We start from the raw sequence: 27,668 nt of genomic DNA, 5'->3' as shown, positions 1-27,668 counted from the left end.
TGTTAGCTAATTTATCTAAAACTAAAAGAATCAAGATTTACCTCAATTGGAACAAAAATTCCTTGCCATCGGTAGAGAGAAGAAAATTGTTGGGAGGATATTCTTAACATTATACCATATACTGATTCTCCTGATTTAAAGAAACACCAGCTGGAGGCTGGTTCAAAACTTTGGAAGGCAGATAGTACACTGTTCATTCCCCCTAAAACAGAAGGAAAAAATATTTACAACTAGAAAAATCTTTTAACATTGTTAAATATTTTCTAACTTTAATAAAAGATACTTTTAGACTTGGAGATCAAGTGACAATATTTTTGAGATGACTTAGTTCAGTTGTAGATTTTTGCCCAGGCCAGAAAGAATTAATTGATAGTATTCCTAGCAATTAATTTCAAATTCTAACATTTTGAAAAGTTGTCCTTTTAAGGAAGTTATCTGACAAGGTTTTCTACCCCCACACCTCCAAATAATAAGCCAAAAAAACCAAGAAATACCAAGTTTGAATCATAAAATCTTATGAATAACTACATATGAATTACATAATAAAAACTGAAAAAGTTATGCTAAATACCCTAAAATTGTCATCATCTAATTGCAGACATAAATAAGAAAAAAATCTTTTAAATTATCTATATGTATCAATATAACATATGGAATATTAATAAAAACAAAAGAGTCGACCAATCTATCTGTACATGTGCATTCTCTGCCATAGGAATACAGTTGAATTTTAGTAACTTAAATGTTTGTATGATGCAACTTCATATACATGTGTGCATAATGTTTGTGCATATATTTAATAAAGCTATGGTTATTTCATTTTTGTCAGATGAAGTGCCCTGAACACAGTAAGTAGTTAAAAATGCCTGTTGAAGCAAAAAAAGAAGAAAACAAAAGAAAGAAAATTAATGAGTAAAAGATCTTTTAAAAAGGCCCACACCACTATGCAGCATGTTTCAGGCATTTTTCCAGGAAATAAGGACTATCCTGTTCATCCCATAACAGTTTGTTCAGCTCAATACTGTAACATATTTAAAAACATCTAAAATAATGTCTAACAGACTTCATAAGAGCCTTATCTTCTTAACTGGTCCTCCTGATCAGAACTTTCAACTAAAAACTTGAAAAATTCTAAAAACCAGAAAAATTCTACAGTGTACAAGAGAGAATTATGTATTGGATGATAGCTAAATTTTTCCATATTTATATATATATAAATAAAAAAAATATATATATATATATATATATTTTTTTTTTAACGATTAAAAGTAAATGTCCATCATTTCCATCAAGTCCACATGACTTCTCTACTGAAAGAGAGTGGGGGAAAAAATGTGACAATTTTCATAGTATGGACACTCCACCTTTGGAGATGGCCATGGAAAAGATACTAATCATAATCAATTAGGAAACAGTAAGCAACAAACAAAATAAATGTTGAGCAGAACTTTATTTGTAGATCAGAAGCTATGCTGACACTATGCCTACTTAATCAAGCAGCTATATTCTTAAAAACCTATGACACCTTCTCTTTCTTAAAAATTAACTTGCAAAATCATCTTCATACAAAAATTAGACATTTTGAAAGTCTGTCATTGTTTTGTGTTTTTTTTCCATAAAAAGACAGAATGGGGGCGGCTAGGTGGCACAGTTAGTAAAGGGCCAGCCCAGGAGTCAGGAGGACCCAAGTTCAGTTCCGGCCTCAGACACTTAACACACACACATAAAAACTAGCTGCGTAACCTTGGGCAAGTTACTTAACCCCAACTGCCCTCCAAAAAGGCAAAAAAAAAAAAAAAAGACAGAATGGCTTCCCTAGGCAGACAAGGGAATACATCTATGATTAAAAAATACAGCTGATTCTTAAATTTAAAAGTCTTTAGATAAAGTAGAGTTATATCTTACATTGTTATTTAGTGTATAAAACTGGCAAGCAAAGCGAATACCATGTACAACCAATATCATCCTTAAAAATCCTTTAAAAACTACCTAGAGTGCAGTATATTATCTTAAACAACTATAGCTAGAAAGGTACTAGGGTTTCCTTAAAAGGCAGTAGTTGTTATCTTCAAGGGCATTAAATGCTTGTTTTAGGAAAAAATGGATGTAAATTTTATTTTTTTATAGCACACAGAAAAGGAGAGAAACAGGGTACAAGGACTTCTATTCAAAAAGAAGAAAATAACAACTGGTAAAAACTTGGCCATCTGGAAGACTGATAACTAGAAGGAACAATACTTTTGAATGGGATTCACCCTGAAGTAAAATTATTTTACACATAATCTTCCTGCTTCACCCAGAGATAACAAAGGGCACAAGGAATTCATAGGCAACCTAGAAGGGGCCTTCTAGCTGACTAGGAAGGAGTAGGAAGGCTTTTCCTTTCATTAGCTTTCCCAGACCAAGCAGAACAAAAAGATTTGCAGTTTGACGAAAAGCAGATTTCTAGAATCACCCTGCATAAGAAAATACTCATGCTGAGGCAAGAGTAGACTCAGGTCTCCCATTTCCTACTCAACTGGGGCAACTGTTTATAAAACAGGCCACTACTTCTGTCTATCTCTCCCTTCCTCTGGTCTTCCCTCCTTCCCTCTTTCTTTATCTCTCTGATTCTGTCTCTCTCAATCTCTGTCCCTCCCTTCCTTCCTTACTCTACCTCTCTCCTCTTTGTCCCACATGTGTATAGTCGAATTCTTAAAAATTAAGTGTTGACACACTTACTAGATGTGTGACCTTGGGCAAGTCATTAATCCTAATTAATTAGTTTATTAATAATAAATTAATAATTAATTAATCCTTTCCCCCTCCAAAAAATAAATAAAAGTAAAAATTAAGTGTTATGAAACTACTGTAATACTTTCTAAAATAAGATGAGTCCTTGAAACCCAAGACTGTAAAAAGTAATGGGAAGAACTCCAAAGTAGGAATTATTTTGTATAATAAATATTTCAAGCTACTTTGTTAATTGCTTTTTCTCAACTTTCAACAAAATGATAAGCAGCTGAAGTAAAAAAATTGACAGATATTTGGAAGATTTGAGGTTTTGTTTTCATAAGGAACTGAACTTACTCATGCCAAAAGCAGTCTCAGACACTGTCTCCCACTCCACACTCACAGTTAAATTAAGCCCATTACTCCGGGACACATTTAAATAAACAGTCCTGTTGGTTTCTTCAATGGTGATAGTTGTGGCTCTAAAAGTAATAAGTAGAATTAGAGAAAGTGAAGAAACAATCTCATTTTCATATCCAATTCTTACTCAGTAATTACTCCACATGCTTGAAATAAATAATGAAGGATAACTGATAGTAAGCAAATGTTCTTTTAGGAAAGCATACTATCACTTGAATATCCATAAAATAGGTACAATGAGCTGCACACTCCAATAGCTTGATAAAGGTTCATTAAGGAAGCAAATACCTAGTCTTGGACTGAGTAAGACCTTGAATAAGGAAGACCTAACTTGAAACTCGGCCTCTGACACACACTGACTATGTGACCCTAGCTAAGCAATTGCATTGATAAAGGGAGTCTCCTTATTGGGAGTCCCTATACCAGTGAAATAATGGATCAGGACCACCCTCCTTCCACCTACAAAAGAACTCAACACATATGAATGAATTATGGTATAGAAAACATAAGGCCAAGGTTTTTTGTGACATAAGGACAAGATTGAAAATAAATAAGTGACTACATTTATCTAAAACAAAGGAAATATATCTTAAGTAGTATGTCTCTCAACAATTATAACACATCCTGCACAGAGAAGATACATGATGTTTACTGAATTTGTACAACTGAATAATATAAAATAATAATAAGCAAGTTGGAAAATATTACAGACTAGATCTAAAGTGAGTCAATGGATATGGTATAAAGAATCTTGAACCTGAAGTCAAGAGACTAGACTTAAGTCTGAGTTCGTCACTTTCTAGCTATAGGATTTTGGGAATAACGAAGATCAGTTTTGTCACAGAGATAATAATATCTGATTGCTATACATATATATATATACATACACACACATATACACAAATATATATACATGTATAGACACACAGAGAGACATAGACACATTTATATATGTATATATATATATATACATACACACACACACACACACACACACACACACATATATATATAGCACTACACATATAGCTACATTGTAGGAGAGTGTATAATGGGGAAAGAGGTGGCCTTAGATACAATAAGGTGAATTCATCTCTTCTATATTATGGCTGCATGACCCTGGTGGCATGTAACATCTCAGGGTTATAGACAACTCTCTAAGACTAAAAGCTATGGGGAAGGTGACAACTTGCACTGATAGAGATAGCTTCCTTATCTTGAAGTTCCCTATACCAATGAAATAACAGATCTAGTCTCTATCCATCCTTATAGTGAGAAATAAATGAGAAAACATTTTGTAAAAGGCAAAGTGCTATATAATATATAAAATGCTATATAAATATAAGGTGTTAGTAATGAAAGTTTATTTTCAGAAGTCAAATGTAAAACAACTCAACATCCAACGGAAATGCTTAAATATATATTCAAGTTAAATATATAACTAAACTATTCAGATTTGCCTAAATAGTTGTCTTAATCTTTTATTATATTTTCTCAATATTGTAAAATACTAAGGTCATATTTTTACTAAAAATGTAAGAACTTTACTAATACCATTAGTACTGAATGTCTTTAGGTTACTAATATCTTGTGCCCTCAGAGAAACTGTCATTCTGCACTTTCTTCACTTTAGGGGAATACTTCCTACTGAATATGAGAAGCTGTAAGTCTTCATATTAATAAAATATACCTATTTTCAACTGCCCAAATACTGAACAGACCCAGTGGAGCTTGGTTCTGCAAAACAGTTATAAAAGTCTGAATAGGTGCCCCCAGTCTTGCGCCTCCAGTTGGGTTGAACAAGGTACAAACAAAATGTTCATCCATCTCTGGCTCTGCATCTAATATGGCAGATATGTGGAGCATCTGCAAATGAGTCAGGAAAATGAAGCCATTAACATACAAGTCCAACACAGCAGACGTACAGAGGGAAGATATGAATGTTTGACAACAAAATAATCCAGTCCATGGAGTGTCTTATTATGTTTTCAGATTCTCATAATGTGGTAGCATATTTATGTGGCTGAAAGTTTTTACTGTCAGAATTTCTCAGTTCTTCTACGTACATAACTGACAACTAACACGGCCAGTTGTTTCTTGTTCTTAAAAGATCAGGCCACAGTCTCAAAACTATAATTATGTCTTCATTACAGTTATCATGACTGGACTCGTAGTGTAGAGAACTTCATGACGCTGACTCTATCCCAACTTTATTCTTGAATATGCCTCTTCATGGTGTCTAGGTGACAATGGATTCTCAGAAGGAAGGTCAGAAGAACCTCAGGAACATTCTACCAATAGATATATCAAGGCCACTTGATGATGAACGACTCATGGAACAAAGCCACATATAAAGGAACCTAACATGGCTTCCTTTTCATTTCTGAAATAAGAGTGGCAGATGAGTGGGAGAATGGAGCAGAAGATTACAGAAAACACAAAGGTTATCCTTGGGGAAGAAAACAAAGATCATCAATGACAGGGGAGCCAGGTGGCACAGTGAGTAAGAGCACTAGCCCCAGAGTCAGGATGACCTGGGATCAAATCCGGGCTCAGATACTTACCACCATACCCAGAAATAACTGGCTGTGTAACCTTGAGCAAGTTACTTAACCCCAATTGCTTAAAAAAAAAAAAGGTCATCAATGACAAAGCTGTTTTTCATCAAATACCCAAAAGCAACAAGAAGAACTTCCTCATGAAACTCTTGTTCATCTTATCTTGCACAAGGATGAGCACAAGAAAAAGCCCACCATGAATGTAATGGCAGTCTATATGGCAACACTTGTTACAAAAGGTGAAGTATAGGAATTTACCTCAACAAGGTCCTTAAAACCAAGTCAACACATATAGCCACTTGGTAATTTCACAGACACAGTGGATATTGGAAAGAATGGTGGAAAATATTGGGGAAATGTTCAGGATAAAGAAACAAAAGAAATCACATTCTTGTAGACTATTCTAGGAGAGAAGCAGCTTTAAGGTACAAGAAGACCAGAGTTCAAATGCCACTTGAAGAATATTTGGCTCTGGACAAGTCACCTAAATGAGGCAGATCTGCCTCAATTTCCTCACCTGTAAAGTGGGATTAATAATAGCTAATAATAGTACCTATTTCCTAGGGTTGCTGTGAGGATCAAATGAGATAATGGTAAAGTGTTTAGCATAGTTCCTAGTCAGTGTTATATTTGTAAAGTGCTTTGTAAAATCTTAATATACTACATATACTATATACTAGTTATTATTTTTGTATTATCATTATTATTCAATAGCCGCATGCCTATATATTATGAACACTTTTTAAAGGAAAAGAGTTTCAAGGTACAAGACATGGCTAGCACCATTAATGGGCATTTGTGAATAGGTTATAGTGCAATTTCAGTGAGAAAACAACATAAAACATTTCATTCAATTTCTTCCCATCATTCTCCAAGCAGCTATTGTTGTGTACATATTAAGATACTGACTCAGATAAATATTCTGAGACAAGTCATATTCCACCTAACTGGAGTCTTGCCAAAGATGCATGAATAATTAAGTCATTATGGTAGGTATAAGTAGTTTGGTTTCATGATTATATGATACATAAAATGGTGCTTGAAAATGTAGGGTGTCTGGGTACAGTAGCATCAGTCTCTAAAACAAAAACATAACCTATTGTGTTATTTAAATAGTCATTGTATTTTCAAGTGGGTAGAAACAGGAAAATATTTGAATAAATATGGTTTCTTTATTTAAATGTTGCCAATTTGTAACCCATCTTATTTCCAACAGGACTTCAGATAGTCATTAAAATTGGCATTTTATTCTTTAGTATCTGTAAGTATCCTACCTTATATCGAACGCCTTCTTCCAAAACAACATATCCTTTTGAAGGGGTCAGATCTCCAGAGAGTTTTGAAGAGTTTACTTCAGTCACAATAAACTGAACAGTCACTGTTCCAAATAGTCCTTGGGCAGGCTCTCGAACGACGTATAACACTGCAACGCTTTCCTGGATAGAGAGGGTTGTTGGTTCTCTTAGGAAAAAGTGTTCACTGTTGTTAAATGACAGAACTCCAGGGCCATCGTCGTTGGCAAATATAGTGATTAAAGCTGTCAAAACAAGAACAAGAAGATGTACGGAATCAAAATATGGTCATCTCTAAAGGCTGAGCACTTAGAGGTCCCTCAGTGAATACGTGTTAAATTGAAATGAACACTTGTTTTCCAAAATGAGTGGGCAGAGTAGAGGGGGAGAAGAAGAGAAAGAAGAAAGGGAAGAGAAAGGAGTTAAAAGGAGAGGAGAGGGAAGAAGTGATAGAGAATGAATGAATGAATAAATGAATGAAAAAAAGTATTTATGAAGTACTTATTATGTACAAAGATGTGGGCTGAGCAGGGGGGATGAAAATTAAAAAATGGAAAGTCCCAGTGTTCCTAAGGGTTCTGCAGCAAAGGAAATGATAATGATAAAAACTGATATCTGAGGGGACAGAGCCAAGATGGAGGAGTAAAAGCAAGGACTTGCTTGAATTCTTCCCTAAAACCCTCCAAATACCAAAAAAAATTACTCTAAACAAATTCTAGAGCAGCAGAACCCACAAAATAACAGAGTGAAACAAATTTCCAGCTCAAGACAACCTGGAATGTTAAAAGGAAAGGTCTGTTGCATGAATCTAAAGAGAAGAGCATAGTCCAGCATGGGCCCAGCCAGCACAAACCAGGCCCTAGCAAATTTGTAGCAGGCCTCAGGGGACTGAATCACTGGAAACTGTGGTGGTTTCCAGACTTCTCAGCACACAAATGCCAAAGACAACTTAGAAGGTAAGTATGAAAGGTCTGTAGGAACTGTGTAACAGAGCAGCTCAGTCTGGTCTTAGCCCCAGGGTGGCAACACTGAAGGAAGCTTCCAGAACTCTTGGCCCACAGTGAGTAAGAGGATCAAGGGGCTGAGCAGAGGAGGATTCAGGGATCTCTTTGTTGCTGCTGAGGCAGGATCCTCTTCTTTGCCCATGCCTGGATATGAGTCATAGTCCTGCGTGGCAGTCCTAGAAAGAGGAGGAGCACTGGCAAGGAGGAGCTTGTGGTAGCAAAGAGGGAATCCTCCTCACGGTTCCAAGGCAGAAAAGAGTGCTTGTGGTCACTCATAGACCAGAGCACAGGACAGAAGAGGATTAAACATCATTTTTTGATCATACCACCTTGGAAGAACTAAAAATTTACAGGTCCCTAGAAATATCTCTGAAAATAGCTGCACAAAACCCCTGAATCTTGGGATAATACCCTCCACATTGAAAGCAGAGTCTACCTTAACAAAGAGTTCAAATGTCAAGTTATTAACTGGGAAAATGAGCAAACAGCGGGAAAAAATCAGACTATAGAATCTTACAAAGAAGATCAAAACATATAACCAGAAGAAGAAAACAAAGTCAAAGCTCCTATATCCAAATCCTCCCAGAAAAATATGAATTGGTTATAGGCCATGGAAGAGTTGAAAATCAAGTAAGAGAAGTAGTGAAAAAAACTGGGAAGAGAAATGAGAGTGATGCAAGAAAATCATGAAAAACAAGTCAACAGTTTGCTAAAGGAGACTCAAAAAAATACTGAAGACAATACTGGACACCTTAAAAAATATACTAACCCAAATGGCACAAGAGTCCCAAAGAGTCGAAGAAGAGAAGAGTGCCTTAAAAAGCAGAACTGGCCAAAAAGAAAAAGAGATCCAAAAGCTCACTGAAAAAAATAACTCCTTAAAAATTAGAATGGAGCAGATGGAAGCTAATCACTTTATGAGAAATCAAGAAACTATAAAACAAAACCAAAAGAATGAAAAAAATAGAAGACAATATGAAATATCTCACTGAAAAAACAAATGACCTGGAAAACAGATCCAGGAGAGAGAATTTAAAAACAGTTGGACTACTTGAAAGCCATGATCAAAAAGAGCCTAGACATCATCTTTCTAGAAAATAACTTAACTGCCCTCATTCTACAACCAGAAGGCAAAACAGAAATAGAAAGAATCCACTGATCACCTCCTAAAAGAGATCCTAAAAAGAAAACCCCTAGGAATATTATAGTCAAATTCCAAAGTTCCCAAGTCAAGAAGAAAATATTGCAAGCAGCCATAAAGAAACAATGCAGATACCGTGGAAACACAATCAGGATAACACGAGATTTAGCAGCTTCTACATTAAGAGATTGGAGGACTTGGAATATGCTATTCCAGAAGTCAAAGGAGCTGAGATTAAAACCAAGAATCACCTACCCAGAAAAACTGAGTATAATCCTTTAAGGGGAAAATAGAAATTCAATGAAATAGAGAACTTTCAAGCATTCTTTATGAAAAAAACCAGAGCTGAATAGCAAATTTGGCTTTCAAATACAAGACTCAAGAGAAGCATGAAAAGATAAATGGGAAAGAGAAATCATAAGGGACTTAGTAAAGTTGAATTGTTTACATTCCTACATGGAAAGAGGATATTTGTAACTCATGAGACCTTTCTCATTATTAGGGTAGTTGAAGGGAATATACATACACATACAAATAGATAGATATATACATGCATGTATGTATATTTATATGTGGAGAGAGAAAGATAGAGAGGGCACAGGGTGAATTGAATATGAAGAGATAATATCTAAAAAAATAAAATTAAGGGGTAAGAGAGGAATGTACTGGGAAAAGGAGAAAGGGAGAGGTAGAATGGGGTAAATTATCTCACATAAAAGAGGCAAGAAAAAGCTTTTACAGAGAAGGGGAAGAGGGGAGAGGTGAAAGGGAATGAAGGGATGAGGAGTGGGTGAGTGTGTAAGAATCCTTACTGTCATTGGATTTGGTTTAAGGAGGGAATAATATACACACTCAATTGGGTATGAAAATCTATCTAACCCTACAGGAAGGAAGGACAGGAGGCAGGGATGATAGAAAGGAGGACAGATTGGGGGAGAGGGCAATCAGAAGCAAACACTTTTGAGGAGGGACAGGGTCAAAGCAGAGAATAGAATCAACGGGGAAAGGGAAAGGATGGAGACAAATACACTTAGTCTTTCACAACATGACTATTATGGAAGTGTTTTGCATGACTATACATGCATAACCTATATCAAATTGCTTGCCTTCTCAATGAGAGTGGTTGGGGAGGAAAGAAGGGAGAGAATTTGGAACTCAAAGTTTTAAAAACGAATGTTAAAAGTTGCATGTAAGCAACTGGGAAATAAGACACACAGGCAATGCAGTACAGAAATCTATCTTGCCCTACAAGAAAATAGAAACGAAGGGGATAAAAGATGGGAGGAGTGATAGAAGGGAAGGAAGATGGGGGAAAAGGTGATCAGAATGCATGCTGTCTTGGGGTGGGGGGAGTGGAGAGATGGGGAGAAAACTTGGAAATCAAAATCTTGTGGAAATGAATGCTTAAAACCAAAAATAACTAATAGTTTAAAAAGAACTGTTATCTATTTCTGATTTTGAGCCATCTGACAGTGCCAAAGACTTTGGTGGTTAGAAACAGAGAGAAAGAAAGAGAAGGGGGTGGGGAGTGAAGGGAGAAAGACTGTGAGGGAAGATGAGAGGGGAGAGAGGATAAAGCAGAATAGTGTGTGCTAAATATATCTAGCATGAACACAATGAAGAATACTTAGAGTGAGAACAGTGAAAAGAGATGGAACGAGTTAACAAGAAAGACTACATACTAAACTCTTGGGAAATCATAAGTAAGTTAGACTTGTCTATGCAGTCCCACATAGAGGCCTAAAGGACTGCACTGCTTAGCCTAGAATCACAGAACATCAGAGGCAGAAGAGACTAGATATAACCTAGCCTAACTTCCTTTTCTTGCAGGAGGGCACTGATGACTAAGTGGTTGCCTTAAACTACAGAGCTAGTGAGTATCTGAGCCTAGAGTTTGAAGACAGCCAGATTCCAAGTCCAGTGATATATCACTTAAGGCCTAGGCTTCTGCCTTCCACTGATAAAGTATGTAAGAAAACAACAAAGAAACTCTCTAAAGAGAATAAAAATGCCATAATCCACTACTTAGGCATTGTAATGGGAATGTAAATTTAAAGATCTTCCCTGCCCCTAGGCTAAAGTGCATCTGGAGCCTGGGGTGGGAGGCTTGTTTTTCAGTAGATACTTTTTAATTGGCCAGTGGGTCCAGAAGGTTGTTACATTCTCTGAGCCAGGAGCAGGCTATATAAACCCTGATGTGAGGCTTTGTTTTGGGGCTCACTTTGAGAAGTGTTCTGTGATTTGATCAGATGAGACTCTGGGAAGCCATTGTTGACAGATGAGCCCCGCCTCCCATCCCTCCTGCTTTGAAAAACCCAGATGTTGATTTGGTATGGATGCAATGGTTGGACAGTTTGGAAATCTGTCTACTTGATCTGTTTCTCTGTCTTGATAATCCTGTCTGTATATTCTGAAGTTCGGGTTACTGACCTTTTTCCCCTTAACTAGGTAAATGATATATGTTTGACTGATTAAAGTAAGCTTGTTAACCCATTTTGAGTTGCTTTCCTTTAACAAAACCGATCTAAGAACCTGTGTTGGCAGCCACCCTGGGGACATTTGGGGTGCTTGATGCTACAGGCATCCAGGTGGCATAAAGCACCTGGCCTGTAGTCAGGAAGACGCTTCTTCTCCAGTTAAAATCTAGCCTCAAACATTTATTAGATGTGTGGCCCCAGGTAAGTCACTTAACCCTGTTTGCTTCAGATACCTCATATGTAAAAGAAGCTGGAGAAGGAAACTACTTTAGTAACTTTGCCAAGAAAATCCCAAATGGAGTCACAAAGAGCTGGATAAGACTGAAAAACAATGAACAACAACAATCCACTACTTCTTAAAGAACAATAATACTTGGTATTTATGTGGCATTTTAAGGTCTGTGAAGCTCTTTACAAATATTATCTCATTTGATCCTTACAACAACCCTGGAAGGTAGGGGCCATTATCATTCCCATTTTACATATAGGGATTTGAGCCTAAGAAAGGTTAAATGACTTGGCATGGGTTAAAAACCTACTCAGTGTCTGAAGCCAGATTTAAACTCAGGTCTTTCTGATTCCAGGCCCAGCACTCTATCAACTGCACAAGTAGATAGTTGCCCAAAACTATTCTTATTTAGATTTTAGTCACTTAACTAAAAACTAAGAAAAAGTCCATTCACGGTATAACTTATGTGTAGAATCTTAAGAAAATTACAAAACAAAGAGGGTCGGGAAGATGAAGGAACTATATGTATGTGTACATCACATATATATGTGTCTAAGTATATATGTTTGTATATGTGTTTTTCCTCCTCCCCTATTTTACATGACTTTCCTATCCCCCTATCTTATTCATCCCAACAATTTTTGTTTTGTTTTGTTTGCCTTTTTGGAGGGCAATTGGGGTTAAGTAACTTGCCCAAGGTAACACGGCTAGTTTTTTTGTGTGGGTGTTAAAGTGTCTGAGGTTGGAACTGAACTTGGGTCCTCCTGACTCCGGGCCGGTGCCTTATTCACTGTGCCACCTAGCCGCCCCCCAACAATTTTTAAAAGAACATTTTTCTCTGCATAATTTTCCTGAGAAATTTTTTTCCAGCTTTGAAATAGCTATACACACTCATGCAGTTCTTCAGGGGGCTGAAGAACCTCTATTTTAAAACTAGAAGCAATAATACATGAAAAGCAACAAATCATGTTACTAAAATTCTTTAGATTTTTCAATCTAACTGAAGACTCCTTTCACATAATGCCATTCGTATTTTGTATGTGTATTATGAGAAAAGAGAAGATAAAGGGTTAAATTAAAGAACCAACAAAGAACACAAAGGTACTATTAGGCTAGACTGCTGGCCATCCATATAACTTCTTGGGTTTTCTGTTTTGTTTTTTTGCTTTTGGGCAGGCAATTTGGGTTAAGTGACTTGCCCAAAGTCACACAGCTAGTAAGTGTGTCAAGTGTCTGAGGCTGGATTTGAACTCAGGTCCTCCTGACTCCAGGGCCTCCTGACTATTCACTGCGCCGCCTAGCCGCCCTGCATATAACTTCTTTATTTGCACTTTTCTTTACCAACTTCTTACCTTCCCAAAAGTTAGCAAACAACAATGGTTTTCATTTTTTTTTTTGGTCTCACAGTTATGCCATGAGGAATCATGTCACCCTGGATGTCTCTAGCAAAGTTGGGAATTTCATATGACGGTAGTTTTATGTGAGTTCAAAGTCTAGTGTGTTTTAAAGTTAGCACAGGAGTCACCATCAAGTTTTGTTTATTTTGCAAATAATATATTTATCATTCTATGTATGTTGTTAGTTAAGTAATAGCAAACAGTATTACATACTCATAAACTTTATTTTATTTGTAATAACACGACAGCCAAAATTTTGTGGTAATGCTCAGTGCCATGGCATATCTTTGGAGAAAAATTATCATAGAGCCTGGCCAACAGTAAACTAATGGTTCTATTTGCTATTTTTATTCATTATATTTCTTTGTCTTGCACTTATCATGTGCTGTGTCTTACTTCGTCTTTGAGCAGATGTTGATTTACTTCCGTGGTAAGCATTATACAGCCTTTGAAACAATCTTAAACTTTCACAACATGACTATTATAACCTATATGGAATTGCTTGCCTTCTCAATGAGAGGGAAATGGGAAGAGAGGAAAGGAGAGAATTTGGAACTCAAAGTTTAAAAAACAAATGTTAAAAAGTATTTTTACATGTAACTGAGGAAAAACTATTAAATAAATACAAAAAAGCAAGCTAACAAATAGAATCAACCTTCATGTAGATTGCCAAAGGTGCTGGGTTGTATGTATTGTTAAAAATGTCTTTTCTGTATCAAGTATTAACTGAAATAAAAGTTAAATATCTGTTGCCACTTGATAGATTCAAACAGAGGATGAAGTGAAATATAATGACAGGTATCTATTCAAGATTCCAACGTACTTTCAACCTTATAATATAGCTAAAAAGATGATACTGAAGTAAGTTGCTAGTTGTTTTTCCACCAGGCTAAGCACTTATCAATTAAAGAACATTTGTTGGGGCAGCTAGGTGGCACAGTGAATAGAGCACCAGCCCTGGAGTCAGAAGGACCTGAGCTCAAATTTGGTCTCAGACACTTAACACTTAATAGTTGTGTGACCTTGGGCAGGTCACTTAACCCCAATTGCCCTGCCCTCCCCTGTCCAAAAAGCAAGGAAAAAAAGAACATTTGTTACCATCTGTTTTGACACTTATCCTTAAAAACATCCTAGGCTTTTCCATCTGACTTATAGCCCAAACCTCATAGATACATTCCCTCCTCCACTAGCAAGGGAGCTCCTGGAGAACAGGTACTGTCTTGCTTTTCTATTTGGATCCCATGTGCTTCGTATCAGTATGTTTTTTTTTTTATTTCAAATGCTTTATTAACTTCCGATTTACATCATTCATTTCCACCAGATTTTCAGTTACGAATTTTCTCCCCGTTTTTCCCCTACCCACCCCCCAAAATAGCAGTCCCACAGGACATCCCCTCCTCCAATCTGCTCTCTCCCATATTTTCTCCCATACCCCTTTCGACTTTTCCAATGGATTTCTATGCCCCAGTGCCTGTATATCTTATTTCCCAATTACATGTAAAATAGTATTGATGATAGCATATATGTGTATGTATATACATACACATATATATACATACATATCTGAATATTTGATTTTAAAACTTTGAATTCCAGATTCACTCCCTTCCTCCCTTGTCACCCACCAAGACAAGCAGTTCAGGATAGGATGTACATGTGTGGCTAATGCCAAACAATAACATAGCATATATATTTTAAAAGACTGACTATATTTCCCTCCCTCCTATCCCACCTCCCACCCGCTCTATTCTCTACTTTGATCCCGTCCCTTTTCAAAAGCAGGTGCTTCCAACTTCCCTCCCCCACAGTCTGCCCTCCTTTCCATCATCCCCCCATCTCGTCCCCTTCCCCCCCTACTCTCCTGTAGGGTGAAATACCCTATTTAGTGTGTATTTCACTCCCTCCTCAAGTCAAATTCAATGGGAATAAGGTTGACCCATTCACTTTTGCCCTCCTATTCCTCCCCTCTATTGTAACCATTTCCCCTTGCCTCTTCTCATGTATGAGATAGTTAACCCCATTCTGTCTCTCCATATCTCCTCTCATTATATTTCTCTCTCACCTCTTAATTTCACCTTTTAAGTATCATCCCTTCCTGTTAAATTGGTCCTGTGCCCTCTATCTATGTATACCTGTAAACATATATACACACATTCACATATGTATTCATATGCCCATATACCCTCATATATAGACATCTACATATTTCTATTCCCTTCAACTACTGAGAAAATATAGTAAGCTCTTAACAAATGTTCATTCATTCAAGTAACTAACATCATAAATTAAACTTGAAAGTAAAGGAAATTTTAAATGGAATCACTACTTTTTAATCATTTTTCAATTTTTTCTTCTCTTCTCTACCTATTCCTATCAAGTACCTTTGACACACAAACAATGACACAAGCACAAGAGTGTACGTTTACCATTGTGATACAATACTTAAGTATTCTTCACTTTAGACAAGAGTACAAAAGCAGATAAAATCCTCTGGATAGCCTAATCTTTCTCACCACTCTAGCTTACTTTGATTTAGAATAATTTATAAAGTTAGAAAAAAGTGAAGAGAAATTTTATAAGAAAATATGATTTCATCACCTGTTGTGTTTTCCCCCAACTCAAGTCCAGGAGACGGATTAGTTAAAATCACCAGAAAATTCTCATCTCCTTCAGGAATTTCATCATCAAGAATTGTGATTTCGACATTTTTATGACTTTCTCCATCAGCAAAATGAAGAATCTGGTCACAAAAATATAGGTAGTATTAAAGGGAACAGAACCAATATCTGATATACAATATCTGTTTAGAAAAAAATCATAGTATGATGGCTTGCAGTGGTGCCCTGAGATTCACTTTATGATTCTGGCACTTCATGGCAAGATCTTATGCTACACCTAATATCTGGTTCAGACCAAGCCTTCTTTGTAAGACATAGCATCCTACCATACCCTCACCTCCTGTAATCCCCAAATAATTTCTTTGGTCAAATCCCAATTTCAAATTCAACCTCAGATACATACTAGCTATGTGATCCTGAATAAGTCACTTAAGTCCTCTTTGCTTCAGTTCCCTCATCTATAAAATGGAAATAACAATAGCACCTGGCTTAAAGTGCTATATAAATGCTAGTTATTATTATTGTCAACATTTTTAAACTGAACTTCAAAGGGAGTATAATTGAGAAAGATATAACCAACTTTTTTTGATAATGAGCATGTTTTACTGAGATATAACATACCTTGTTATAAATTTTATTTTAATATTAACTTTAATATCACATCTTGGTTGAAAACATTTATATACCACATTTCTTACAAGTCCCCATGAAAACACTGCACTAAAATTATCTGTTGAAAAAAACAGAACCTTTATACTTTTACTCTGATTCAGTACTACTCAGTGCAGTTCAAGGTATTAAAATGATAAGCAGGATGTTATGCTTAGCCTCATGCAATTTACAATCTAATAGGACTTACAGAATATGTACACATATCAATACAAAACAAAGCAGAGTTTAAGTGCTTAAGTACAAAGTGCTATGAGATCAAATGAGTCCTCGATAAATAAGCGGGGATGGCCATTGGTGACATATTTTCATCACTTTAGAGAAGACCCCAGAGAACAGCATGTTACCCTCAGAAATACCCAGTTCCTTTAGTAGTCTCTGCAGCCTAAGCCTAAATTGTGAGCAGAAGTAGAGGCTCAACTACTATAGAAACTCCAAAGTTAATGTCATTCCACAGGTAAATTACTTCAATCATATAGTAGGTTATAGAGTTAAGAGGTCTGGAAAAATAAAGATGAGACGACCTAGTTGGAAAAGTTTAGGCAAGAATTAATAGATTGAGAAAGGCTCAAAAGAGATGTGGAAAGTTCTTTTCTTCTTCTGTGACCTCTGTAGGTTACAGATTTAGTAATGGTACTGCTGGATCAAAGGGCATATACAATGTAGTTAACTTTGGGGAGATAATACGAAATTGCTTTCCAAAATGGCAGGACCAGTTTATAGGTCCTTCAACAGTGCATCAATGTGCCTGGTTAACTGCAACCTCTCCAATACTGTCATTATCTATTTTGGGGGTCAGTTTTGCGTATCTAAAAGTAGAAGAGAAGGACATTTTTCAAAAATCTACTCTAGAATTTTAAACACTCAGGTACTTAAAAAATAAAGCATGATATCTCTTCAGCAAAAAGGATGATTTTTTTTCTCCCTTTCAATTTCTGAAGCCACAAATATTATAACTCCCACTGTGTCTTCCTCTCTACTAAAATGGACACAAATTCAGGAGCTCAATAATTCTCACCTGACTAATGTGATATAGCTTTCTAACTGGATTCCTTGTTTCTAGTGTCTCCCCTCTCTAATCCATTCTTTACTCATAATCTTTTAATGCAAAAGTCTGAAAATGTCACTCCGATGGCCCTCCTATTTAATGCCCTCTTCAATCTGATTCAAAACTACCTCTACAGTGTCATTTCACATTTCTTCTGTTTATATCTACATTTCAGTCAATATTCCCCAGTTTTATACAATCATCTCTTGTATCCATGCACTGATTCAGGTTAGCAAGTTCAACCCACACATAGTATAATCAATCTTTGGCTGAGGATTTCTAATTGAAACCTAATATCTCTAGATGCAGCCAGTTTCATTTCTGTATAGCTGTGAACATTAGGCAAGTTTTCCTTATATACAGTAAAGATCTGCCTTTCTGGAACTTCTATCACTCTAGTCTTACTAGGCTATAAGCTTCACACAGCTCCTAACACAAGGAAACTTTGTTGAAGGAGAAAACTCTACTCACATGTACTGAGTGTGGTGGTGAAGTAGAAATGCTAGAGATATGTTTGGTAGGGGAAAAGGAAGGAGATCAAAGAATCCAAATGATGTTCTTCACTATAGCCCTGCATCTTATCATGAAAAAGCAGTTTTTATTGATAAGTAAATTACATTTAGGATAAACAGAATAACCAGCTTCAAAGCAAAACTTAAGAAATAGAATTGTATTGAGCTCATTATATAAAGCTAATTATAAATCTCATTAAAATTACAATAATTATTAATTAAACAATTATAATTATTTACTGATTGATCACACTAATACTCAAATTTGATTTTGAGTTATATATAGATTTTATGTCTCTACTAGTCTAATACTATCATGATCTTAGTATAGTCTTCAAAAGTAAACCATGAATGATCTTTATTCCTACCATTGCAGTAAAGTCATAATCCATCCCTAGTTGTGCTTCCAAATTCTGTGCATACACAAACAAGGACACATGGCCAAGTGACCCTCCATCCCTGTGTACCACCAATGTCAAACTTCCTTGTGATTCATGTACTTCAAACCTAAAACAAAATAAGAAAACATCCACTTTCTTTCAAGTGTGCTGTTGGTTGTAAAGTTTCGAAACCAATTCGTTTTTATAAAATTACATATATTCACAAAACAAATTCATATAATAGCTTTAATTCAATTATAGGAACTACCTGGTATTGTGCCATTCAATCTTTCCTCTGGCTCCATCATTAGCATCAATAATAATCTGTGCCGTTAAGCCTTCTGAATCTAAAAAGCAAAAACAAATATTAGTGGTAGTGACGATGGTGACAATTTTTATTATTGCCGTTCAGTTGTTTCAGTCATATCCAACTCTTTGTGACCCCATTTGGGACTTTCTTGGCAAAGATGATGGAGTCGTTTGCCCTTTCCTTCTCTAGCTCATTTTACAGATAAGAAACGGATACAAAGAGGATTTAAATGACTTATTCAGCATCACATATCTAGTGTGTCTGAGATTAGATTTGAACTCAGGGAAAGGAGTCTTCCTAACTCTAGGTCCAGCATTCTATACTCTGAACTACCTTGCAGCCTATGGATAATAATAATGGTAACAATAATAACAACCAACAGTGATGTTTTTTATAAAGATTTACAAAGCATATACATATGCCCTGTTTTTTTATCTATTTGATGCTATTATTAACCCATTTTATAGATTAAAAAATTTAAGGTGAGTGACTTTCCCAGGATCACACAAATAAATTTGAAGGTGGGATTCAAACTCAAATCTTCCTGACTCCAAATCTATTGTTCCATTTACCCCACAACAAACCCATATTTATTCATTGTGCTTGGACAAGACAAGATTCTGATTCCTGCAGCCCCAAGGTGACACACAAAATTAGAGAGTAGTTTCAAGGAGACTATGTAGAACTTAAGATACAAATACTGACATTTGTCAGCATGGTGGCATGTGAAGTGCACTGGATTTGGAATTTGAATCTCAACCCTGAAGACTGTGTCACCTGACCTTAGGGAAGCCACAGAGGCACAAGGAGTCAGAAGACCTGGGATAAAATCCTATCTCTGATGCTTACTACCTATGTGACCTTAGACAAGTCACTTAATTTTATTGGGCCTCAGTTTCCTCTTTTAAAAATAGGGAGGTTGCTCTAGATTGCCTCTGAAATCCCTTCTAAGCTTCACTATGATCTTTCTGGGCTTTCCATTTCCCCATCTATGAAATGAGGAATATGGACTACATCAGCTTTATGCTATGATCAGCTCCAAATGCTGATTTTATGAAAATTCTATGAAATTCTATGAAAATTCTATGAAATTCTATGAAAAATTAAGAGCAGAATGTATATAATAATGAAGAGCCTTTATTTTTTCTATAACAATTTGAGAACCCCATGTAAGAAAAAAAGCAACATAGTTGAGTTTGGTTTGGTGTTTTGTCTTGTTTAGTGAGGAAGATTAAAAAAAGAAACTCATCTAACTTTTCAACTTAGAATAGGGAATACAACTCTGTTTTATGAAATATAATAAATATTTTAAAACCTACCCAAAATATTGCTAAAAACCAAGAAATATAAAAATCTACTTACAAGCTAAAATTGATGTCATAATGTCAGTGTGTTAACACTCATGCTTTTTTATTTATAGGACAATCTCTCTCTCTTAGAGCCTCTTAACTCTAATTTTACACACACTTCTAATATGCTTAGTTATCTAGTTTCCAAACCCATGGGCAGATTACAACAGGAAATTACAAAGGCAGAATGCCAGAAAAGAAATGTGAAAGGAGGAAATAAAACTCCAAAAATACATATAAGAACTTTAAAAGCCTAACAATCTGAATCCATCCAACATGGGGATGAACAACACTATATTCACAGGTCCTGCCTATAGGTTGCATTCTATTAAGTAATAGATACACTATATGAACTTCATAATAACAATTTTTAATCTTTAATTTATTTTGTTAAAGAAGCGAGATGTATAACACATTTAAGAAACACATCTACTCCCATGTGTTTAAAATGACATTTTCATTCATAAATGGATAGAAATGCAAGTGCTGGGAAAATCTGGCCATCCAGAACAATTGATTCTTCAAAGGTTTCTAATTGCTAAGATTTTATTGTAATTTATATCATTACCAGTTAAGGGAGAGGGGGACTAGAAGTAAGAATGGGAGTGATTCAGGTCATATGGTATGGTAAAAAGGATTCTGGACTTGAAGTCATAAAACCTAGGTGCAAATACTGGTTGAAGCACTAGATGTGTGACCAGGGCCATATCACTTACCCTCTTTGGACCTCAGTTTCCTTATCTGCTAAATGGAGAGAGTAATATCTGCCTGTACTACTTTATAAGAATCCTATAGAGAAAGTACTTTGTGAACATTAAAATGTTTTATAAATGTGATTAACTTTGAAATGCTAATTATCTGGTTACTCCCTATTCTTAAGTACTCAACTACTTAAAGAGTTTAAAACTTTAAAAATTTCCTTAAAGTTCCCAGAGACTCCATAGCAGACTGACACAAGAAATAATATTCTCTGGATTGCAACTTTAGTGACTATTACATTATTACCTTTTTTGGATAAACAAAATAAAGTCCAGTGGCAAATTAGGCCCCTAAGCTGGAGATTTCCCCATCCTTAATATAAGTACAAAATCCAATGAATATAGCTACTAGTTAGAACTAGCAATAATTTAGAATGATATTTGATACAAATAATTGAGTGAAATGGGATCCTTTGGATGAGAGGTAATGTCTTTCCTTTTGTAAAAGAAATATAAGCTCTTTATAGCCACTGACCTACAATAAACTGAAAATAATTTATTTACAAATAAATATTGAAGCTTCCCAGAAACTGTACCTCAGATCTAGAATGAGTCATTTCTCTTTTCTAGGTGCTTATTTTGCCATCCTTTGTATCCTGTTTCTTTCTCTCTCTGCTAACGTAGCCCTATCCTCTCTTTGCCTATCATGTCTTCTAGTCAAGAATTGAAGAGCAGACATACCTGGGGGCTCCTGCTGGGCTCTGCTTACTTTTATACTTAACATTTTTAGTGACCATGCTCTTCCTAACCCTACTGTCCCTTCAGAAGAATTGAAGTTCAAAGAACTCTTGTTAACTAGGCTGAATACAGTTGCATGTCCTTCAAGTTTCCAAATATTTAGCAGGAATTTGTTCAATATTTTGTTATATTTGTTATATATTCTAAACAGAGCTTAATCTTTATAAATGTGTATAAAGATTTACCTTTCAATCTGTAATGAATTAACTGAATGATTTCTAAAGGCATGCAAAGGAAAGATAAGGGAGAAAAGTTAAAAAAGAAAAAGAAGAGATTACAATAAGATCACTGTTTAACAAAAAAAGATAGAAAATTATAATCACTTGCTATTTAAGAGCTAAAAAGTTAACTGAATTTAAACTAGAAATAGGACATCAATTGCTACATACAAATTAAAGCACTGATTACTGTTTGAAAAAAAATAAATTTACATTGGTATACAAATATGAAAATAAGACATAAAATAATTGACAGCTCAAAAACAAAAAAATTTAAATGTTTATTACATTATCCACTATTGAAAAATAATAAAATTAAAGAGAAATCTAAATTATTTAAGTCTAAATATTTTTATTTATTCTTTATATGACATGAAACATTAGGATAAAATCATTGACCAACACAAAATAAATTAATTCATATATGCAAAATGAAGAGTAAGAAAATTATACCTAATCTAGGAGGGAACGAAGTCAGAGGAGCCATGATAAGTTCAACTGATGTTAAATTGACCAGAAAGTATTCTTCTAGTTCAGGTATGTCATCCTGAAAAAGCATACACATTAGTCTTCTCATTATCCTCTCAAAGTAGTTTTGCCTGTCATAGGCTGTTTTATAAATTGTCTTATTAAAATAGTCTTAAGGGAAATCTAAAGTTACAAGCATGAGATGGAAAAGACATTTGCTTTATTCTTATGTCCAAAAGTATTCATAGTAATGTTAGCTGATAGATGCCAATCAGGCCAAATAGGTATTATCAAAACTTTCTCCAAGATAGAATGTTCATAAAAAGTTTTAATGAGGATGAAAGACTGGAAAATCACATCATTCTAAATATCTACTATGAACTAGCACCATACCAAATATTCACCATGTATTTCTGATGAAAACAAGCAAAGTTCCACTTACGAGGTAAATAGATGGGATAAAATCAGGTCTAATTAAAATCAGGCAAGTAAACTAAAAAAAAGTAAAAATATACTCCTTTTGCTTGTTTTTTACTCATTTAATTCAATCATTTATTAAGCACCTACTATTGGTAGAACACAGTGCTAGGCTAGGCAAACAAAGACGAAAATGAATATATTGATAAGAAAAAGGCCAAGAATTTGAATGATCTATACCTCTTGCTAATTCTATGGACAAACTTGCATAACGGATAATAACAAAAGTAGTTCCTTCATCTCGCCTACTAATTGTTTTTTAATCATGAGACTTTTAGGTTTTAATCAGTAACGTGGGAAGCAAAAAAGAGGTAGAAATAATTCAAAAAACAGAGTAATGAAAGCAGATGCCATGTTCCAAGAAATGGGCCTTTGAAAGCAAAGGAAGAAGCTTAGACTCAAACTGAATAAGTGATTAGTACAAAGAGACTTGTCAGACAACCTACAAACCTTACAAAAAATCATTTCACATGCATAAAAAAACACCAAAATGTTCTATCTTATGGTTATCAAATATATGATAATAACACCATATTAAGTTAAAATGTTAACTCAACAAAAGAAGTATTAGTGACTAAAAATATTTGATCTTTTTCATTTGTCTGTAATTTTATAAACTGAATATTCTCAAATATACTATCAATAATGTGTCACTTTTACAAAGCATTTTATAGATGTTAAATCATTTGATTAATGTAATATTTTATTTGATAACATAATCATGATTTGTTAAATACAATGCTGAAGGGGCGACTAAGTGGCGCAGTGAGTAACGCGCTGGCCCCAGAGTCAGGAGGCCCCAAGTTTGGTTCTGGCCTCAGACACTTAACACCCACACACAAAAAAAACTAGCCATGTAACCTTGGGCAAGTTATTTAACCCCAACTGCCCTCCAAAAGGCAAAAAAATATACAATGCTGCAATAATCTATGATTATGAAAAGATAATTTTCAGGCTATTTTTTTCCCCGCAAACAAGCTCAATGACAAATTATGACTTCCCAGGGTTAGAATTCTTTTTACACATGCAGAGAATAAGAAACCAGCCTAATATGCTCCACCATGCAACATGTATCAAGCACTATATTTATTTAACAAGCTTCTAACAATACTTTCTCTACCCTAACCATGTACTCTTTCCTCCAATCTGTACAATTTTCTAATGAATTCTTGGGTTCTAAAATGGGGTTCCTTAGGATCCAAATGAATCACATCTTTTTAAAAGCCACTGCCCACTTCTTGTGAAAGAGTTTAGTAATCAAACTAAGAATGAACTAAACAAAGTTAATCAATAACCAATTTAACAAGGTCTCTGTGATTGATATCAGCACTGCATTAGAACAGGTGTGCAATCTTGCATGACAGCAAAGAATAACCTAATAGAACATGGAAAAAGAAAGCATGGGAGAGGAGGAGTTAGATGTATATACAATTATGATCTAAAAGAACAAACATAGCCAGATATCTCTTGCCAACAATACATGTAGAATATTCCATAAACTTCAGTATTCTGTGTTGCTTACTTAAATAAAAAAAATTTTTTACCTCTAGGATAGTAATATTGATGGCAGCTGATGTTTCTCCTTCCCTTAATATAAGGGAACCAACTACTGATATAAAATCAACTCCAGGTTTTGCTAAATTTCCATCTGTCTGATTCTTTAGACTAAGCATCCCAGGAACTGTAGCATAGGTGACATTAATAATGCCTAGTTGTATTAGAAGAGAAAAGAAAATTTCATTATTTAAGATTTTAAATTATTATCATATGATAGTTTTTTGCCCTAGTAGGCAGACACCTATATGCTTTCAACTTGAGCTTCAATTTGGTCAAATTCTATGTATTTTAAGTATGTATAAATACTAGAATTAGTGCGACATGGAGAACAAGTTTGTGGTTTAGTCTTGCCTCTGACACATACTGGCTATGTGACCCTGGGCACAAATTACTTAACTTCAGTCCATGAAGCAACCCTCTAAGGCTGTAAGTTGCAAAACAGATGAAAGAAGGAATTTCTTCTCCAAAAGTTCCCAACACAAATGAAATCACATGACTAGACCAAACAAATAAACAAAAAACCTAACACAAGTGCTTGTACACAGGAGGCATTTAATTGAACTTATTCATAGGACCATCACTCTGAAGTTGGAAGGTATTTTGGAGGACATTGATCCCACTCTCCTGGTTGTCTTTCTGCCTTTCTAAAGTCTCCTTTTTCCTTTTCACTCACTCTGCTTTCCTCTCACCCTCTCCCTTTTAACAGAGCAATACCCCCTCCCCTCAAAGCTCTCTCCTTAGCCATTTCATTCATGTTTTGACATCCTCTTTCTTGGTGTAGTGGCAACAATGGCATACCCAGGATAGCTGCTAGCACAGGTTCTGAGATCTGCTTTACTAGGAAAGATAATTGTTTAAGGGATCGACAATCTTTTTAAAATTATATTCACTAGTTCAGGGGAAAAGTTAGTACCTTGAACTTCTGAGAAAATACAAGCAGAGAAATAAAGACAAACAAACAGGGCTAAGACTGCCTGACTCAACTATACACTTTACATACATCCCTGGATTGAAAGAACCTTTACATCTGAGCAGTTGGGGAGCTCTGAACAAAAGACCACTCAGAATCTTGACCAGGGAATCACAAGATCTTTCTCATAAGCAAGCCCCCAAAGCAAAACTTCAACTCATAGTATATATAAACTTCTCAGAGCCAGAAGGCATCACAATCCTCCTGATTCAGTACCTAATTAGAAATTAGCAAAAGGTGTGGAAGCCCTCCTACAAGTAAGCCTCCCCTAAGCAAGCTTCCCTTAATGGGTTCCATGTGAGGCCTGTTAATGGGCAGGGAAGACCTTGTATCCCATGAACATTACACTTGGTGATCTCATGCACTCATCAGTGCATCTAACTATAAAATCTTCCTCCCCAATTTCTTTCCTGAATTTATAATTATTCTCTCCAAATGCCTAACTGAAATCTCCAGCAGGATGCCCTGTAAGGACCAGAAGATCAGTCTCTCTGAAATAACTTATCATCTTCCCTCCATGCTCCTGACTTCCATCCCCTTCCCACTCTTTCTTCCCTTGTATCTTCAAATACATGGAATAGAATATTTTGCTATTCCCTGAGTATAATGCTTTTACAGGAAAATATTCTTATAACTTCAAGTGCCACCTCCAATATTTCTTTCTTGATCCCCAACATATGAAAATGATTTCTCACTCACTGGATCTTCAGTTCTGGTCTATGATTTCATTATTATAGGGAATTGCACATACCAGTTTGCTTAGTCATTCCCCAACTGATGGGCATCTATTTTGTTTCTAATTCTCTGCTATCACAAAATATTTATAAATATTTATATATTTTTCTGGTGAGGAAACTCCTGCCAGTAAAAAAAAAAAAAAAAAAAGAAAATTGCTTGTTTGGGGGCTCTGTGATGCTGGGCTAGATCCAGGGCATTTTTACCTCAGTGTATAAAATCTTAATTGGGAGAAAAAAGTAATTGAATATTTTAAAGAAAGTAATTCTACTTAGTGAAAATAACTACTCCAGAGTCATACAGTCAGTATGTGATAGAGGCAAAACTTGAAATCTGGACTTCCTGACTCCAAAATTGGCTTTCTCTACACTACAACCTGCTATGGTCACATATGATCTTAAGAAACTTTCTATTCTTCCCATGCACTTGGCCCATTTTAGTTTTTATTGTTAAATTTACCTATGTATATATCTTATCACCTCCATGATATTATAAATTCCTTAGGGGTAGAGATCAAGTTTTACTTATCTCTGTATCTTTCCCAATACATAGATTTTCACTTCATAAATTCACAATTCACTTAATAAATATTCAAATGAATGCTGAATTAAATATTATGTGCAGGTCAAGAAATCTCAGTCTTTTTGAGGTAACACAAACCTAGGGATCCAAATTCTCTGTTGATGAAAAGCTGGATGGTTATATTTGCTTCCTGGACCAAAACAAATCTTGAGGAAGGAGCAAAATTCAAAACCCCATGTGGTTCATCACTTGCCTCCACTGTCAGTACAGCTTCATATCCTTTGCTGTTGATTATAGCCTTTCCAGTTGAAGAAACTCCTGGAAAAGTCAACAGATCACATATGAAGTTTTGCTAATACTCTAGCTCATTTCCTAAATTCTTGACATATTTCTTCCATTCTATCCTTTATGCTTAAGTTGCTAGAAATTATCCAAAAAAAAAGGAAAAAAAGGAAAGAATAATATTTCATATTTTTTACTCTTCTACATTCAACATTCCCACCCCAAGAATTTTATGGATTAGTCAATGGAAGCTCTCTCTTATTTGTCATTCCATAACAGCTAAACATCAATTTATTCACTAGGTCTTGCTGTTATCATTACTTGCAATGATATAGGTTATACAACAGAACTCAAGTACAAAAACAGAGGCAATCATAATTAAATGGACTAATATGGAAGCAACTTTATAAAGAATTTTATGACCTAATCAGTAGGAATGGGACTGCTTCACATTCAGAGAAACCATTAATACTAAGCTTTTATGAATTTGGGGGTCAAATATTTTCAAACTGTTCTGGATTTTTTGTACCAAAAAGTTTCATGCCTTCCTCTAATCTGTAAAAACAGAAAGTTCAAAAGAATAACGTAGGAGCAGCTAGATAATATAGTGGATTGAGCACCAGCCTTGGAGTCAGAAGGACCTGAGTTCAAATCCAGCCTCAGACACTTACTAGCTGTGTCACCCTGGGCAAGTCATTTTACCCAACTACTTCATAAATAAACAAATAAGAAAAAATAAAAGAATAACCTAGACATGATGATGATGACTCTTGTTTTTTATAGATAGGGATGATGCCCATTGCCATTTTTCTCTTTTATAAGATAAC

The 27,668-nt window shown here is 35.4% G+C and overlaps 1 protein-coding gene across 1 annotated transcript in view; it reads right to left on the bottom strand.

Moving 5' to 3' along the window:
* Window positions 1–27,668, bottom strand: part of ADGRV1 (adhesion G protein-coupled receptor V1) — a 718,949-nt gene that overhangs the window by 562,596 nt on the left and 128,685 nt on the right. Inside the window, exons 36-45 of the mRNA XM_069085086.1 lie at window positions 26,698–26,877; window positions 24,320–24,483; window positions 22,284–22,377; window positions 18,726–18,804; window positions 18,446–18,584; window positions 15,829–15,970; window positions 6,965–7,227; window positions 4,823–4,998; window positions 3,070–3,194; window positions 42–202 (exon numbers count right to left, since the gene is read on the bottom strand). Of these exons, the coding sequence (XP_068941187.1) occupies window positions 42–202; window positions 3,070–3,194; window positions 4,823–4,998; window positions 6,965–7,227; window positions 15,829–15,970; window positions 18,446–18,584; window positions 18,726–18,804; window positions 22,284–22,377; window positions 24,320–24,483; window positions 26,698–26,877 (1,523 nt within the window). The remainder of the gene's footprint in view (window positions 1–41; window positions 203–3,069; window positions 3,195–4,822; window positions 4,999–6,964; window positions 7,228–15,828; window positions 15,971–18,445; window positions 18,585–18,725; window positions 18,805–22,283; window positions 22,378–24,319; window positions 24,484–26,697; window positions 26,878–27,668) is intronic.

This window comes from Petaurus breviceps, unplaced genomic scaffold, assembly GCF_028583685.1.
Source record: "Petaurus breviceps papuanus isolate PSGF00001 unplaced genomic scaffold, PetGlider_PUasm1.0 175, whole genome shotgun sequence".
Classification (NCBI taxonomy): domain Eukaryota; kingdom Metazoa; phylum Chordata; class Mammalia; order Diprotodontia; family Petauridae; genus Petaurus; species Petaurus breviceps.
This window is presented reverse-complemented; position numbering and strand designations above follow the sequence as displayed.